General features: G+C 36.9%; 2 protein-coding genes across 3 annotated transcripts; one reads left to right on the forward strand and one right to left on the reverse strand.

The window, feature by feature from the left end:
• The first annotated feature begins 390 nt into the window (after positions 1-390).
• On the forward strand, positions 391-11,520 carry LOC107822440 (protein CHROMATIN REMODELING 35). Of its 2 annotated transcripts, none has more exons than XM_016648992.2 (7): positions 391-618; positions 737-820; positions 1,494-2,050; positions 4,152-4,343; positions 8,624-8,782; positions 9,367-11,132; positions 11,214-11,520. In XM_016648992.2, coding segments are annotated over exons 1-7 (2,763 nt in total). In that variant the 5' UTR covers positions 391-617; the 3' UTR covers positions 11,218-11,520. The 2 variants fall into 2 exon arrangements, with proteins under 2 accessions (XP_016504478.1, XP_016504477.1); XM_016648991.2 differs by having other exon boundaries at positions 393-618; positions 1,494-2,065.
• A 235-nt stretch (positions 11,521-11,755) lies between these two features.
• LOC107822441 (BEL1-like homeodomain protein 7) lies at positions 11,756-17,309 on the reverse strand. Its single transcript, XM_016648993.2, has 5 exons — positions 17,037-17,309; positions 15,278-16,251; positions 13,767-14,146; positions 13,623-13,683; positions 11,756-12,660 (listed from the first exon to the last, which is right to left on the reverse strand). Exons 2-5 carry the CDS (start codon positions 16,145-16,147, stop codon positions 12,028-12,030), a joined length of 1,944 nt encoding a protein of 647 aa, XP_016504479.1. The 5' UTR covers positions 16,148-16,251; positions 17,037-17,309; the 3' UTR covers positions 11,756-12,027.
• Between the last annotated feature and the right edge of the window lie 1,371 nt (positions 17,310-18,680).

Here is an 18,680-nt window from a genome sequence, read left to right on the forward strand (position 1 = left end):
CGTGGTCGCATTGTTACCTTATTTTTTTCTCTCACCTTCACTATAATTAAATAATTTTATCATTTATCCCACCTTTTTATATAATAAATTTACGCCGTACCATTTTTTTAAATAATAATATTATAAATTTATTCTTCATATTGCTGGTGCGTGATATAATAAAATGATGATAAACGATACAATCTATCCAAACATTATATTTATCAAACGATACAATACAACACAATATATTATAAAATTATATATAACAAATATTAAAACAAGTTGTAAAGCAATAAAATTAATATAACGTATCAAAAATTAAATAAGAAATAATACCTAGCATAACTTGTATTCAACCCGTAAAAGCACTAGAAACCATATAAATTGCTTCTTAAGTTTACTCTAATAGTAAATCCCGAGGTTTGTAAGAAGAAAATCCTGAGGTTTGTGAAAATTGCTTCTTTCACTTGAAGCTTCACCTTCTGAATCAGATTCTCTCCTCAAAACCCCCTTTTGTTTTTTCTGCTCCAATTACACACAGCTCGTTAACCATCCCTCTTTAAAAATCCCCATAATCCTTTTTTCCCTTCAAATTTTCGCGAAGTTATTCTTGTTCATCGCTGCGTTCTACTCAAAGTGAGTGGGTTATTTACACATAAAATACTTTTTAAAAATTACAGCATGCATGTATCTTTTAGTTTGAAATTTTGAACGACATTGTGTTGATCTTTTCTCTTTCTTGGTTTAATTACAGTGACAATGGACTTAGCTACTGAAGGATGGCGGAGCAGTTTTGTTAACCCTACGGCTAAAAGGTTACAGCCCTGTAGCCCCCGAGGTAAATTCCCCTCTTTTTTTTTTTCTTTTTTCTGTACACCATGTGGTATTATACGTGACCTAGTTTGACTTGCACTTTTTTGCTAAAAAGTAAAATCAATCAGTCAAATCAACCACTTTTTATTCCCGAATTAGTTGGGGTCGGCTATATGAATCAGCTGAAGTTACCAGCTGAAGTTACATGGAACTCTTTTTCAGTGTTGAAAGTTACACAGACTTTATTAACATATATTTGCCTTCAGTAAGTTCAATGGACACATGGAGCTGTTCTTCCGAAAAAAAGAAGTTTTAAGGCGTAGTAGTAGTAGTAGTAGTAATAGTGCTAGTTGTTGTATTATAAATATCTACTTATATGCGTTATAAACCCCATTTACGATAGGTGTGAAACTATTCACTAGGTGTGAAGAAATTCTTCATTCGCTATGTATACTGTATGATAGAGTGCAGCTCTTTTCCTTCCTCCCGCACACTCCTGCCAATGGATAGCGACACGCCCCTTGGCGATGAACCCTTTTGTGGTTTTATCATTTGCTTCCATTTGTGTGAAAAAATTGTAGTGAGTAATGCAATTGAATGCTGATTATTCAGGCATATCATATGAGTATCATATATTCTGTTGTCATCATGTCCTCTGTTCTCGTGTCTTATGCATAATACTTTTATTTTTGGAACAGATTTATTTTCTAAGGGGACAAAAAAGATGAAATTTGATGAAAGTAGAAGCCAGAGTAGCCCTACTACTGCATCTAGTTGGCGGGAAGAATGCGAACATGAAAAAGGAAAGGTGTCATCAGGAGTTTTTGGCCGTTCTGATCCGTTTGCTATTCCTGAATTGCTTGAAGCGTTAGATTCTGGGAAGTTTGGAAGTGTCACCAGAGAGATTGAGGACCTTATTAAGCGGCGAATGAAGTTAGTGAACTCTTGTTTTGCAAGTGATCATTCACTTCCCAACAAAGTCTTGGAATTGGAAAGGAACTTTGAGAAAGGGGAGTTCAAAGGAAATCAGCCTGCCCCCGATGTAATTGACTTGGAGGATGAGCAGGAAGCTAAAGGCGTTGCTCCCTCTACATGTTTTGGACCTTCAGCTGGGCTTCTTGTTATTATTGATTCAGATGATGAAGACACTCAAAAAGACTTCATCTCTCCATCTCAGGGGATGATTCACACTCAGAAGAGTTCTATTTCTCCATTTCAGGGGATCCCCTTACAGAATGCTTTTATTGACTTTCAAGTTAAGGATTTTGTGGCAAGTACATTCTAGATTGTTAAATTCGTGGAAATTCTTTATGCCACTGTTTGGTGCTATTTGTGGTGATGATGTTATTCGAAGCAGCATCACTGGATTTGCATTTCTCAATTATCTTGTTTTTCGTGAAAAAGGAATCTTACTTGATCTGCTAGAATAAATATTTGAGCATGTTCTGTAATTGATCATGGTGAAATATAAGCTCTGACCTCCAAATCTCAAATCATATAGATCAGTACTATCTATCATGGAAGTGAAGCCATGATCTACCTCAACAGGAGGAATCTAACCACTCAGTCAGCGCAGTGAATTTATTTATTTGTTTTAGGAAGATGCAGGGTAATTTATTGCTTCCAAGTAGTCCCTTGTCAAATTATAAAAATTTACCTTTTAGAATATCATGGTATGCTCGACACTGTAAGAGTTAGGAGCATACAATATGTACCCTTGAACTTGAGGAGGAGTGTTAAGACTTAAGATTTTGGAAATTGTTAGTGGCAAGAGTCTATTCCTTGTAAATGTGGGAAAGATGTAGAATCCCTGTTATTAAGAATAGGAATTACTTTCTTTTTCTGTTTTGAATTACTTGTAAACACTATTTAAATCCTAATATACTTGTGGAATGATCGAGCAATTCATTTAAGTCTTCTTTTCTTTTCTTTTCTTTGTTGGGGAGCATGTGTCAGGAGTAAGGTGGGAGCATAAGCGGACAGGGAATGGATTTGAGGTTCTTGATCTCAATTCTAACCAGTCGAGTTAAGCTCATGATTTGGTATAAATAATGAATATGTGGCATCTTTAGGCTAAACAAAGGGATAGGAAGTGTGAGAATACCTCTATGTATGCATAAAGCTTTGGCAAAGTCTTCAGACAATCTAATTTGAAGATTGAGAAAGAGATCCTCTCTAATGTATTGTTAGACCAATCAATCATCATACATCTTGCATTTGATCAAAAAGGATTTCTCGATATGTCCGGAAAATAGGGAGGGGTGTTAATATCGGATTGTTGGAAACTTCATCAGACACTCTTGACTGTTTGAGGCAGCATCTTAAAGTTAAAACTTTGTTGAATTGTGTGTTGATGGTATTTTTTCCTATCTCAATAAATTCAGTTGCTATTTACATTGGATATTAGAGTTTTCATCCTACATTATGGAGGCCATGTGAGGATAAAGGTGCTTATCCTGGCTGAAAGGGCATTTACTGCTATATGTTTTATTGATATAGTAAATGCATTTAGTGCTATATAAGTCTGATGAACACCAGACGATCATTTCGTGAAGGTAATGCTATATAAGTCTGAAGAACATCAGATGATCACCTTACCATAAGACATGGTTTTCTGCGAAAGACACCAAATCTTCTATACATATAGGAACCTCATGGGTGAACCAAAAAGAGAAGTAAGGGGAAAAAGGCTATTCGTCAGTTGTGTAAAAAGTTTATCTTCCCTCAAAATCTCTCCTATTCCTCTCTCCCCATTCAGTCCACGTAAGTGCTAGAGGAGCGGTATTCCATGCCCTGCGCCTTCTCTTCCGTCTTCTACCAGCCCAGCTAAAATTGCTTCTTGCATATGCCTGACATAACCCACTGAAGACGAAACCATCTCAGAATTAAAGACTCCTGAATACCCTAATTTCCTTCAATTTTTGGAGTACAAAACAAATTCCGTATCAACCTAATGGTAGTGTTTCATCCTACCTGCCCTTCTCACCAGAAAACTCGCTGAAGTAGATCTAACTTAAACTACCATATATTCTGATATATTAGTTAGTCTTTGAGAAAAATACTAGAATTAACAACTTAGCTCAGTTTTCCTACCATGAAGGGGCTGAACTGCGGAATATGTGGAAGATCTGCTTTAACTTGAGATCATTTTCCTTTTTAGAATGGATTCTAGGACACTTTGACATGTTAAGTTTGATACTGTTCTTTTCTCCTTCACCCCCCACCCCCCAAAAAAAGGAACAACAGTGACCATCTTGTTTTATATGTGTTGTTTATGATTGACCCGAGTTCTCTTGCATCATTTTTATTCAGTCAGATTTCTTATGCTTCGTTGCCAATCTGTTTGAATAATGCAGGGGAAGGATTCTGCTGAAAGACAGACTTTGATAGAAACTTTAAGCCTCGGTGGGGAAGCTGAAATAACGAAAGATAAAGGTGTTTATGTTGGTGTACAAGATGATGATGAGATTGATGATGGCGCCGAGCAGCCCGATGAAGGTTTGACTGATATATGGAATGAGATGTCATTTGCTCTCGAAAGCTCAAAGGTACATTTGTTTGATATTGTATTCAGCTGCACAATAACTCTCTTTACTAGGTTCTGCCACTATATTTGTGAGATTAAACTGGGTTCTGGAATAGTGCCTAGCAATTTGGGAGAGAATTGTTAATTCTCTGTGCAGGCAATTCTAAATTGTCAGCTTCTTTTGGAGGTTTCAAATGTTTATGTATGTATTGTTATTCTCCCAGCTAAATTTTAAACCTGTGCATGCAACTTTTATAGTCATTTCACTTTATTAGAAAAGCTTTGTAGTCATTTCAACCTTCAAAGGTATTTACTATGTACATGTATGGTTCCTCATTGTAGTACCCTTGCACCTTGATATTTTTGTTTTGTTTTTTGCCTTTGGTGGACAAGGGAGATGACGTATGTTTAGGTGTTAAAAGCCAAAGGGCAAAATACATAAGTACCCACATGAACTATACACCAAATCCCTGTTACACACTTTCTGAGGACCAATATCACCTTACACACGCAACCTTTCGAAATTGTGTCTAATACACACTACTTTTGCTACATGGCATGCACGTACTTAACACAAAATCTGAGCGCGTAAAACTTGTAATATTTTGTCTAAATCCGCATTTTAGTGCCACGTGTCAAAGTAATAACATTGTCCTTATTTTTTCTTTCTATCAAATGAAAATACATGTCCAATTTCTTCCCCAAACTACCAGGACCCCTCCCCACAACCCACCCTTTCCTCATCTGTCTTCCCCAAATTCCCCTCTGTTTCATCTCTTCCCCATGTACCTTTTAAAGAATTCATCAAAATCCATGATAAGGAATTTAAACAAGGTGCTCTTTATGAGAATTGACAGAAATTAAACCCTCTTTTCGTCTCTTGCCCTTCCAGACTTGCTCTTACTTTTCTCTCTACCATTAAAACTCACCAAAACATCCAATCTTTACATGAATAAAAAAGAATATTTTTTTCGTATTTCATGAGAATGAGTAAAATTACAAGAGAAGATTGGAGATTTTATTCACAATGGAGTTCTTTAGTTAATGGAAACTAAAAATTACTTTGATTTACTTTGTTTGGGAGTGGTATGAGATCTGAAAATGGAGAAAGGAGAAGTTGCAATTTCAATTTTCATCTCTTCCATTCTCGGATCTGAAAATGTTTTTGCACACTTGCACTCATGATGACGATGGCCTTCTTGGCTTGTTTGTTGCCGTTGATTTTGCTCTTCTCTCATGGTATAGATGTTATTGCTCTCCTCTTCTAAGCTCCATGGCTGAGGAGGAAGTTGATGGGAAAGGGGGGTTTGGGAAGGATGACATATGTTCTTTCTTTTTTGTTTTTTTAATTTAATCAATTAAAGTTTATTTTAAATATATTAGTATTTATTTATATATGAGTTATGACACGTGTCACATTTTGATTGGCACGTGGATGCAACCTCCAAACAAAAAGTTGGTCGAGAAAAAAGTAGTGTGTATTAGACACAATTTTGAAAGGTTGCGTGTGTAAGGTGATATTGGTCCTCAGAAAGTGTGTAACAGAGATTTGGTGTATAGTTCAGGTGGGTACTTATGTATTTTGCCAAGCCAAAGAGAATGGAGCTGCTGACACTCACTATGATGATGTGATATATGAAATATCTGCTGGAAATATGTATTATTGTGTATTAGTTGGGAATGATGGAAAATAAGATAGCTGTCTAAAACTATCACTCAATAAATGAGAAATGTTGTCTAGATGACAATGAGCAGGGTAGTAGTCTTCTTAACTTTCACAACAAATCACTAGATTGCGGGATTTTTCAAGGACGCCATTGATTTGGTGTAACGGGATTGACTTTGCTCAGAAGGTTGTAGAGGATGTGGAGGCAGAGTACTTGTTCAACTAATTCCTGCTGCATTTGTACGCTCAAATGAAATTAGTTCCTTATTCAATTATAAGAAATTATTGATATTTATGATTGATAGTTGGTGAATTATGAGGATACTCATTTGTAATGAATGTTATATATGTAGTAAAGTCAGGCAAATCAATGTTTGCTGATCTGTTGACATAGGTTAGTTGAACTTTACTCATACGAGGGAATTGATATAGTGCATAAGGAAAGTCTTAAAAGCTGGCCTATTTTGTAATTTTTCCTCGATCAACTTTGTAGCAAACTTGACACTGAACTTCTTATAGAGTAAAAACTAAAAGCTTCCTGCCTCTTCTATGTTCGATAAGAAACTATCCATCGAGAAGATTGCGTGAAAACATGAATAGAAAGATATGGCAGAATCAAGCATATCAAAGACGACCATGAAGCATCAATTTGGCGAAGCATGTAAAACATTATGCTATGAATTGTTTGAATTTAGTTTTTGTCAAATTGCGGCATTAAGACTCTCGGATCTTAGCTTCTTGGAGTCCTACTGCAAAGTACTCGAATTGTGAAACAAATTTGGGATTGTGGGAAGGGGCAGGGGGTCCTCTCACAGTTTAATGGCCATTTTACTTTCACTGATTAGAGAAGAAAGGTAAGTGGAGTGTGGGAGTTCCCATAAAAGGGTAGGTTGGGTCTGGAGGAGTTCTGCTAAAAACAATGGACGATTCTGATGGAGGTAGCTTCATTACCTCCTCCCGGAGCGATGATAGATGATGCAACCTCAATTCAGGAGTTGTGGAATTAAGGATTGCTAAAATTTCTTTAGAAAATTGAAACAGGTATATGATATAGAATCGTCTTTTATAGGGGAATGGGATGCAATACCTTTTGTAAATCTCATTGTGTAATACCAGCATGTGCTTTTATCTATAGAAGTCTTACTTGAAGGAGAGAGCCTGGTGCACTAATTCCCCCTATGCACGGGGTCCAGGTAAGGGCTTAGCCTCATTGGGCCTATTGTACACAATCTTACCTTTCATATTTGCAGGAGGTTGTTCCCACCGCTTGAACCTTCTCTTGGTTACACAACAACAACTCTTACCGTTGCATCAAGGCTCTCTGAAAAAAGATTCTTATCAAAAAGAAAAAACAAAATAAGCTTGGGTTGGTTGAGGTGAGTGTCTCTTGACCTCGCATGCAAGCAGCAAGAAATTGGCTTTGTGCCATGTACACTGTACAGTGTGGGGATAGACTCCACTATGGCCTGATGTACACACTGTCAACAACAACAACAACAACATATCCGGTATTATTCCACACCGTGGGGTCTGGGGAGGGTAGTGTGTACGCAGACCTTACCCCTACCTTGTGAGGATAGAGAGGCTGTTTCCAATAGACCATCGGCTCAGGAAAGCATAAGCACCACATTAATGAAAATATAGACAAGAAGGGACAATACCAAAAAGCCATATAAAAGCATAATAAAAACAAGACAATAAGGTGATCAACAATGAAAGAAAACAACGGTTAGGCATAAAAACCTACTACCAACAGAAAGCGAGATTGCGTGCCAATACTACTGATATGAACACTCTAGACTACCTACTCTACTACCCTAATCCTCGACCTCCATACTTTCCTATCAAGGGTCATGTCCTCGGTCAGCTGAAGTTGTGTCATGTCTTGCCTAATCACCTCTCCCCACCTCTTCTTTGGCCTACCTCTACCTCTCCGTAGGCCCTCCAATGTCAACCTCTCACACCTCCTCACCGGGGCGTCTGTGCTCCTCCTCTTCACATGACCAAACCACTTGAGCCGCGCTTCCCGCATTTTGTCCTCAATAGTGTCCACACCCACCTTGTCGTAAATAACAAAATAACAGATGCATCGAGGATGCCCCATTCCGTGTTTACTATGAATTATAACTGTGACATCTAGCCTTATTATTTTTACCTTTAGTTTCTTCTGCCTTTTCCATAATTTACTTTCATAAAGTGAATTCTTTCAGTTTAGTACGGATTTATCCAGGATTATATGCATATGGTCGTAAAAGTTAAAATATGAAAGAAATGACTAAGCTTGAGTGGAGATCACATTATACCTTGGACCAGTATTAGCATTATACATCTGTATCAATTTAAAATCATACTAGACTGTATTGCTTGCAGTACCTTTTTGGTAGCATCTCTATGAAACATTTGTTGTATTGGCATTTATCTACAAAATCATCTTTACGCTCACGTTCTTTTTTTTATAAACCAATATGTGGAGTTGTTATACATTTCAAACGATCACATCAAAACACGCTTGCAGTTGCAATTCAAAGAGAGTACTTCTTCTTAGAGTCAACAGTTTGCCTTTGTTGTATATGTAAAAAAATTTCCATGGCTATTAGATATTCTATATTTTATTTGACTGTTGCATGTAAAAATAGGATGTTGCTGCTGAACCTTCACTCAATGAGCATACAGTTGAAGAGGAAGACGAGTGCGATCATTCCTTCATCTTGAAAGATGATATTGGTTATGTGTGTCGTATATGTGGAGTCATTCAGAGAAGCATCGATACCATCATTGAATTCCAGTATTCAAAGGTCCGGCTTTCAATCCTTGATCATCTTTTGTTTTGGATCTTGTGCTTGGGAAAAAAATTAGTACATTCATCATGATTATTTGTGTTAACTGTTTTTTGCTAAATCATCTGATCTGCTTTGGACCTTGATGATTAAGTTGTCCAACATCTGTCATTTGACCTATTAACCCAGTTTACTGCCTGTCTTAGATGAATGTGTATTTGACTTGGAAACAAATGCTGGGTGAGAACTAAAAGTAACTTGTCATCCTTCCTTACTGAGTCCGAAGTGTTAACAATTTTTTTGGTATTCTCATTCTCTGGAAAATGGAACTTTTAGAACTTTTTAGATACTACAACATCAGAAGGAAATGAATGATGATTTTGTTACTAAAAGTAGAAATTGCATAAGCTTTTTCACAACTGTTCTGGGAGGTGGTTAAGTTACCAAAAGCTTTGATTGGCTCATTGTTGTGACCCTGTCTTAACAAGTCTTGAGGTAGCATTTTGGGCTGGTTTAATACAAGTCACTGACTTAATTCGATGGCCTTCTAGTCTAAGTATCTTGAGTTATTTTCACAGAAGTGCTTTTTGCATTTTTAACAGGCCTCCAAGAGTATAAGAACGTATCACTATGAAGGTCGGTCAGCGAAGGATATAGGGCATGCTGAACTCCTTCCTGAGGGCATCATTTCATCTGATGACATTGATACGACTGAAATTTGTGTTCATCCAAGACACAAGAAACTGATGAAAGCTCACCAAGTTGAGGGATTTAATTTTCTTGTTAGCAACTTGTTGAAAGATAAAGGAGGCTGTATCATGGCTCACGCCCCTGGATCTGGCAAGACTTTCATGATAATCAGCTTCCTACAGAGTTTTATGGCCAATAATGATAGAGCTAGGCCTTTGGTGGTGTTACCTAGAGGAATCTTGGCTACATGGAAGAAAGAGTTCTTGAGGTGGCAGGTAGATGAAATTTCCCTCTATGACTTCTACTCAGTAAAAGCAGATAATAGATCTCAACAATTGGAAGTTCTGAAGCAATGGTCACAGGAAAGAAGTATTCTTTTTCTAGGCTATAAGCAGTTCTCAACAATCGTGTGCGACAATGTTGGTAGTACGACTGCAGCTGCTTGTCAGGAGATTCTGTTGAAGTGCCCATCAATTCTCATTCTTGATGAAGGGCACACTCCGCGGAACCAAGACACTGATGTTTTGACTTCACTCGAGAAGGTCCAGACACGACTAAAGGTGGTGCTTTCTGGCACCCTCTACCAAAACCATGTTAAAGAGGTCTTTAACATTCTGAACCTTGTGCGGCCAAAATTTCTCAAGTTGGAAGATTCCAGAAACATCAAAAGGACAATACTGAGCAAAGTAGCCAGCTCAGGCAGAAAGAACCTCTTGAAGAAAAGTAATGATAATGATTTTTATGAGTTAGTAGAGCATACATTGTTAAAGGATGATAATTTCTCAAGGAAGAGTTCTGTCATACTAGGTCTGCGGGATATGACCAAGAAAGTGCTTCACTATTACAAGGGAGACTTCCTCGAAGAACTTCCAGGATTGGTGGATTACACTGTCCTTCTAAACCTCCATCCTAAGCAGAAAAATGAAGTTGCAGAGCTGAAGAAACTGGGAAGAAAGTTCAAAATCAGTTCTGAAGGAAGTGCAATGTATGTGCACCCACAATTGAAGACCCTTTCAAGAAACTATTCTGTTAAAGAAAGAGTTGATGAAGAGAAAATTGATATGCTCTTAGAGAATTTGGAAGTGAGGGAAGGAGTGAAAGCCAAATTCTACCTTAACCTGCTGCAGCTATGTGAATCAAAAGGTGAAAAACTGCTAGTGTTTAGCCAGTACCTCTTGCCTTTGAAATTCTTGGAGAGGTTGACTATTAGGACTAAGGGTTACAGTCTGGGGAAGGAAATATTTCTGATCACTGGTGATTCAGACTCGGAAACCAGGGAGTCATCAATGGAACGGTTTAACACTTCAGCAGATGCTCGTGTTTTCTTTGGTTCAATTAAGGCATGTGGTGAAGGAATATCACTTGTTGGGGCATCTCGGATTATCATATTGGATGTACATCTCAACCCGTCAGTAACCCGTCAAGCAATAGGGCGTGCATTCCGACCAGGTCAGGTCAGGAAAGTATACACTTACAGATTGATAGCCTCAGGTTCACCTGAGGAGGAAGATCATCAAACTTGTTTTAAAAAGGAGTCTATTGCAAAGTTGTGGTTCGAGTGGAGTGAGTATTATGCCCAGCCTGATTTTGAGATGGAGACTGTCAATATTGAAAACTGTGATGATATGTTTTTGGAATCACCGCGTCTTAATGAAGATGTGGTGGCTCTGTACAAAAGGTCAGGGAGAATTACTTTCTTTGAGTGGATACTTGTTCTGGTATTTTGACTAGTATTTCTGAAACCTTTCTTCATTTTCAGGTAGAGTGATCGAGAAGTATCAAACAGCATGGTCGTCTAACAAATGGTGTATCCATTATGCCAATGAAGGCTTAGGGATCTAACAGGAATTGCTGTGTTATTTGCAGACTGCATGTTAACTATCTGGCCATTATCTTTGTCCAGAACATGTCAAAGTTCAAACTGATTGTAAATATTTTTCCATATCCAAGACTTCTTGTTGTGTAAATCTCTTCATTGTGCCTCCTCTTTAATGTTATTCTGTAGAAGATGTTAGAGATAGAGATCTGAAAGGAAATTCGTAGACCTCACTTCCACCGAGTTTACTTTACTATTATTCCCTCTCATTTTTTTTGCACCTCAAATAGGACTGGTTTGAATTATGAGGTCGATTAAACTTGGTTAGCAGCAGAATAAGTCTGGAACTTGGAGATCTACCACCATGAAATCTTTTCCCTAAGCTGGCTCTCAAAGTTCTGCTTAGGGGGAAAAAGAAGATACTAGGCTGAGGCTAAGAGATCAGGAAATGCATATAACATATTCCAACTATACAACAACTATGGTCAATCTCAAGCAAGTTGGGATCGACTATATACCAAATTCCAACTATCGAAAACAATAAAATCTGTTATATCTTTACAGACTTTACAGGATTAATAACTAGGGGAACTTCCCATCCAATAGCTTGCTATATTACAACATTGATTAATGAGACTATTACATCACAGTGAACTTGAGTTTAAGCTTCAAACTAACCAGCTGAGTGAAGCTGAATGCTTCTTGAATGTTCCCAAAACTTGCAGTGTAATTCTACATCACATATCATGCTACAAAATCATGTAGCAGATGGGAGGAGCCAAAAAGGATGCTGCCTGCTCCCAGAATCCAAACAGTTGAATTCTGCTGTCTCAGAGACCATAGTAGTCGGTGCTGTACTATAGATTTCATCTACTCTCAACGGTACATAACTACCGTGAGACTCGATAGACATCGGCAGGCTGCTTCCTTCACCTTGCTGCAACCCCAGTGTAAGTGAAACTCCATTAGGAAGTACATTTCCACTTCCAAATCTACCAAAATCTGAGAATCTGTCATTGCCTTGAACAAATGTGTCCTGAAAAAGGGTGCAATTATCCATAGCAGGCCGGGGTTCGTCTCTTTGAGTTTGATTTTCCATTCCAGATTGACTTTGAGTTTCTGCATTATTTGCTCCTTCCATTTCTACATCAGCAACATGGTTGGATTTTGACTCCAAGATTTGGTCACTATTGTACTGCTCATATTCTGAGGTTTCATTCCGTTTCAATTCTTCTGTTTCTTCGACTTTTGAGTCTTTCGATGCAAGTCTGGAAGCAAAGTCTGATGAAGAGTTTGAGTTCATTTCAGTATCACCAGCTTCTTCTTTGTACATTTCCTCAACCATAGGCTTCCAAAGACGTACCCGTGCATTTATAAACCAATTTGATACCTGAGACATGACATCAGTTCATTAACAAAATGCTACGCCAGTATGAAACGTCCACTAATGAAAAAGAACCAAATGCCTACAATTTATTTTCGATTGGAAACTGCCAACTGTTTAAAAACAGATGAATTTTTCTCAAGGAAACTATAGACTCTGTTCAGTGCAATAAAGTTTTCCTGCCAAATATAAAAACTTTGAGTAGCTGCACTTATGCAGGAAGGAGCCCTCTGCCACTGGAGTTAAATCTCAGCTGACTTAAAATTCAAGAACTCCTTTTCAGCAAACTCCTAATCAGTTAAGACCAAATATTCTTGACGGCTAAATGATCCCTGAATGTTATCAGTGATGTAGAAACTTCCAACATTGGTGGTTAATTGACTGAAGTGCAACTTTCCTGACTCCAGCAAATACTGAAATATCTTGACACTGGAAAATTTAATTATAGGATGACTATGAAAAACAAACAGCCTGGGTACGATAAATGTAGCATTTAAAGATTTTAGACAGCCCTAGCATTTTAGTGCGACTCATAGTAACAAGAACATAGTTTCAACATGCTATTGCTTTTTTCATCCGGACGATCACTAGATAATAAACATTCTTTTCATGAAAAAAATAATTCCACTCCAGTTTCGGAGACAGTTAAAATAAATCCCCAAGTTTGCAATAATCCATGTGCCTAAGTTCTGCAATTTCAAAATAGGATAAATGTACTCACTAAAGTAAGACTAATGTAAAATGTTCCAGATAAAAAAACATACATGCTGAAGGAAAATGTAATCCTGAGAATAATCAGTCTCTAGCAAGCCAACTTTCACTATCCTGAGATCACTAATAAGCCTAGAGGCACTGTCTTAGAGAGTCTTCTATTAAAACAATTCTTTTGAAGAAACATAAACATACATTTGTTGGCTACAAGAAAGACTAATATATCTTTAGCATTTACAAATAGTAACACCTTATACCTGACTTCTCGTTAAACCAGTTTGCCTTGCTAGCATAATTTTGTCAGAATCTTTCGGGTAGCTGGAAAAAGAGAAACAACTACAAATTAGACGACCAGAGTTCTTTTTCGGAGATAAATTGGATGATTGAATTGATCAACTTATGGATGAAGAAAATGCTCGAAAAGCCAAGCGCGCAAAATTGAAACAGAGCTTTCAGGCAAACCCCTCTGAGGCCTCCAGGCATGTTGTTGCATCATACCAAGCTGCTGAAGGGCTCTCTGCTGTCTAATATGCTGATCCACATAACGCAGGCGTGATATTCCAATTGCTTTGCTGTTTTCTGAAGCATCTTGCTCTCCAACACTTCTTCGTGATGCTCGAATCTGATCGCAGATTGCATCACGCAAGCAACGGAAGTGACGGGAAATTGTCTGGAGAGCAAGAGCTGTGTATGGCTTAGCTGCTCCATCTCCAGCTACCACATCAAATGATGAGACCACTATTTGCATCTGATGATAATATTGTCTGTACCTTCTATCAATCTGTGACAATAAACCATTACTCAACTTCCACTTTTTATTCAAATCACAGATGGCAAAGAGACAAAATGGTTTTGTTCTAGAATCCATAGTCTTTGAGGAACGTTATTCGCTCCTAATTTACAAATCTAGAAACATATCCATAGTTCCACTTTTTTTTATATAGGAAGAATTTACATTCAGGAAAAATACCTGCTACAAATCCTTGTTGTGAACTCATATTACCATCAGTAGCATTCATAAACTTAATTACTAGAAACTCTGGCTGTAGTGGATGAATCAAAAAGAAGGATGCCAATGTACTATAAATGCCCTTCATTAACTGAACACAAATAATGACAGTAATGATACTATCATAACAGTTGGTGCAAATTTCTTCCCAAGACTATATTATCTTGTATCATACTGCAGTTAGTCATGCATTATATTTTAAGTTTGCCTTCTTAGAGAAGCCATTCATTGGAAAGACGACAACAACAACAACAACAACAACAACCACCCAGTAAAATCCCACTAATGGGGTCTGGGGAGGGTAGTGTGTACGCAAACCTTACCCCTACCCCGAAGGAGTAGAGAGGCTGTTTCCGAAAGACCCTTGGCTCAAAAAAGGATAAAAGGGCAAAAAAGAGACAATATTAGTATCACAAAAACAATCATAGGATAAATAGAAACACCATGAAATCCAGAAGACAGTAATAATACTATTATAACAGTTAACTCTCTATTATTATCCCTATGAAGTGATTATTTAAAGTAAGCTATTTCATTTCATGCAAATACATTTAACAACAGCTTTCTAAATGCTGTCTGGAAGTCAAAGTTCCGTCAAACAAGCTGCTTTATTCATCATAATTTCCTCGGTCACATAGTAATGCATCAAAAGAAGCACATTTCATCAGAATTAAAGGTCCTCGGAGACAAGTTAGCCAATCGAAAGATGAATGTGAACCGTCAAAGAAGTCCTTAACACACTGTAGCCACTACTTTGACTCCTTTTATGCAATTATCAATTGAAATAAAAAATTTGGGATGCAGAGTATTGAAATCCTAAACTAATGAGCAAATACGTGCCACAAAAAACCTTGAAAACCACCAAAAATTGATGTACAAAACACGATTTTCCAAAGATCATACCTCATCCAGCATCGACAGAAGCTTGGTCAGTTTGTTCTGCACTTCTTGCTTCTCGGTTTGTGAAAGTTCACTTTGGTGGTTTTTCGAATCTTGAGGATTTGAACTCCCATTTGCAGGAGGATCTGATGATTTATTTTTCGAGTCGCCATCAGACTCTCTAGACTCCTTTGTGAACTCTTTCTTAGAATTATGCTCCTTGATAGCCTTTCTGACATTAACAACCTCATCAAGCAAATACTGAGCTGCTTTCAAATACTTTGAGTTGGGAACTTTTCTTCCAATACTCAACGTACCATATGGAGAATTATACCCTCCTTTCATAGCATCTGAGTTGCTTCCAGCATAATCTGGAGGTAAATAATCTGAATTTCTTTGTTGTTTTGGTTGGGAATTATCACCATCTCCGAAGGACACATTGCCACCACTAACTTCACCTGGAATAGATGAAGCAGGATTCAAGAATGACGTAAAACCTTGGTTAGGATTCTGAGATTGGACATGTGAAATTCCAATTCCAGATGGTATATTGGAGCCAAGACTGAGGTATAGCATCTCATTTCTGCTATCTCTCCATGCAGAAAAATCATGAATTCCCATCCGCGATCCTCCAAGATTAGATAATATTTCCTGTTGTGATGTGTTGTTGGAATCGGAGTCTCCAACTGGTGGGATATCGACGCAGCTGTTTTGCTGTTGGGAAGTACCGGTCAACATATCTGAATATGTCCCAGAAGAAGAATAGTTCATGAACACCATCATGTTCTCTGGAGCATTTGAAGCTTCTGAATAAGAACCAGGCAAAGATTGCCTAAAATATTGAAATGTCTCAGCTTCTCTTTGACTGTTTGGACTAGGAAAATAAGTTGCCATCCTTGGATTTCTCACTATTTCTTCTTCTCTTTTTTTAGTTCTGTGATGAATAACTTTTGTGTTTCAAATTCATAAAGGTTAATTGATTATCCAAGTACAGTCTCCTGCAAAGGGAAATTTAAGATATCAATGACACGAAAACGGAAGAGAATGCACTTCTATACTGATCACACTATGGTACTAAACTGTGTAGAAACATGAAATTAATTACAATTAACACCTCAGTTGAGCCCTTATCAGAATTTTAGGCAATTCACCAATTTCAAACTCGGGGAAGATAATATTAAAGCACGATAAAAAACGCGACGAATGTCAAACTTCAAAAGCTGTTGCAACTGCTGGACATATTTATATATGTATGTCTCACTTAACATGATCTCATCAAGAAAACTGAAGTGATGAATCAAACAACTACTATTATGCCTCAATTCCAAGCAAGTTGGGGTCGGCTATATGAATCTTCACTGTCCATGTCGCTCAATTTAAGCTCATCTCAGTCTAAAAAATCAACCCAAATTCAAAATCAAAAATAATAATGACTAATAAAATATTGAAGCACCCATCTTTACCAATGCTTATAACTCCTGAGCAGACAAAAACAAAAATTGCATACCAAACAAGATGAACTACATGGTCTTTGCTCTCCACACAATCCATTAAAAAAAACTATGTAACAGCTAATTTGTTCACTAGAGTATATATGATGAAATTCGGCAGTAACCATTTCCCAATAACAGTCACATGAAAGCAGCAAATTGGAAATTACTATTTACAACATGTAATTCTTTTCTTCTATACAACAGATATTGGCCACTGACAAGAATCCATTTGTTTTAGAGTTGGGAACAAAGTCAAAACAGAGAAAACAGTAACTAGAATAATTTTTTACCTGAAAACCTGCAATATTTGTGTCTTCTCTGGGGAACAGAAAAGCTTCGATCGACCAAACAATTCCTTCTTGAAAGCAAAAACACTGATCCCTATACTCAAATACCATCTCCTTTCACTCTCTCTTTCTGGTTTTCAGGCATAATACAAGTCAAAATGACCACGAAATAAGAAACTCCAAAGACCCCCAAAAAAATGAATTTTTTTTAATCTTTAATGTACAAAGTAGTAGTACAAGAAATCAAATCATCAGTCCTGTAGTACTCTTCTTACTTATCATATATTCTCTATCCATCAATTTATCTATTCACACGTGAGAGCTGCACAGAACCATACAAAATATCACACGTATACACATCCCTTTAATTTCTCTCTCTTTACTTTTCTTTCTGTTCCTTTCCTACACGCTTTCTCTCTCTATATCTACATGAAAGCTCCAAAAATTGTTTTTTTTTCATTTCCTTTCTATATGCAGAACTCAAAAAGAGACTTTCCTATGAAAAATCGTAATCTTTCACTTTCAATCTCTATCTCTTCCTTAATGGGGTTTTTATTCTGTTGTTTTTGACTTGTTGTTACTGTTACTTGTTAGATCGTTCTTGATTATTTAGTTTTTGGTGTTTTTCTTTTAATGTTTGGTTAAGGAGTACTGCAATCTCTAACTACCAGTTGGTACGTAGACCTAAAACCTCTCTAATATCTTTCTTTTTTCTAAGTTTTCTGTTTTCTTACTCCTCAGCTTCTGTATATTCCTCTCATCTTAAGCTTGTATAGACGACTTTTTTTGCAGCAATATCCACCATACATGACTTTTCAAAGATATTTGTTTTCTTTTAACAAATCTCTCTCTTCCCTCCCAACCACTCTGGGGACCAAAAACCCCGGCCTTCTCTTTTCTAGGGTCGTACTATTTCTTTTCAAAATATTTGACAATATTTTATTTTTGGTACCACTTTAAACTCAACTAATTTTAATTCACATTGGAAAGCGTCACCCCATTCTCATGCTCGAATCCCATATTTTTTTATTAAGGACAGAGGATACTTAATACTCACAACCTTTAGTGTTGACAATATTTTATTTCTAAATTTTTATCTTGTCTTATTAAATATTCAATTATTACTTGAATATATTTTCTAATATTAACACAATATATAAGTCAAAGTGGCGTTTGAATTTCATGCAAAGTTGAAAGTGTTGCTGTCCCTTGTATAGTAATCGTTTTCGCAAGTAAAAATAAAGTAGTAGCATTTATTTTCCTTTATCATATTTGTTTCAGTTTGTAAATTTTAGTCAAGTGCTCTTTCTACACTTTACTTTTGCCGAAGGGCAGAAGTAAAGTAATATCCTTATAAGCTCCTTTTTCCTAACATGGTAATTATATAATAACTAATCTAAAATAACGTGTTCCTAAACTCAACTGACAAATAGGTCTTTTAAGTCATAGTCTTCTCTCTCTCCCTTTGTTTTTTTTTTTTTGTAAGTACTCTTTTTTGGTAAATAAGGACATAATTACATAAACAATGATATATCTTTCATTGGTCAACGAATACCTAAGCTAAACCTTATGTTTTCTTTTTCTAAGAAATAGGGGAATTTTTTAATTTTATTTTTCATGTTTACAGCATGCACGCGTGGTTTCTAC

This window comes from Nicotiana tabacum, chromosome 19 (genome assembly GCF_000715075.1).
Source record: "Nicotiana tabacum cultivar K326 chromosome 19, ASM71507v2, whole genome shotgun sequence".
Lineage (NCBI taxonomy): Eukaryota > Viridiplantae > Streptophyta > Magnoliopsida > Solanales > Solanaceae > Nicotiana > Nicotiana tabacum.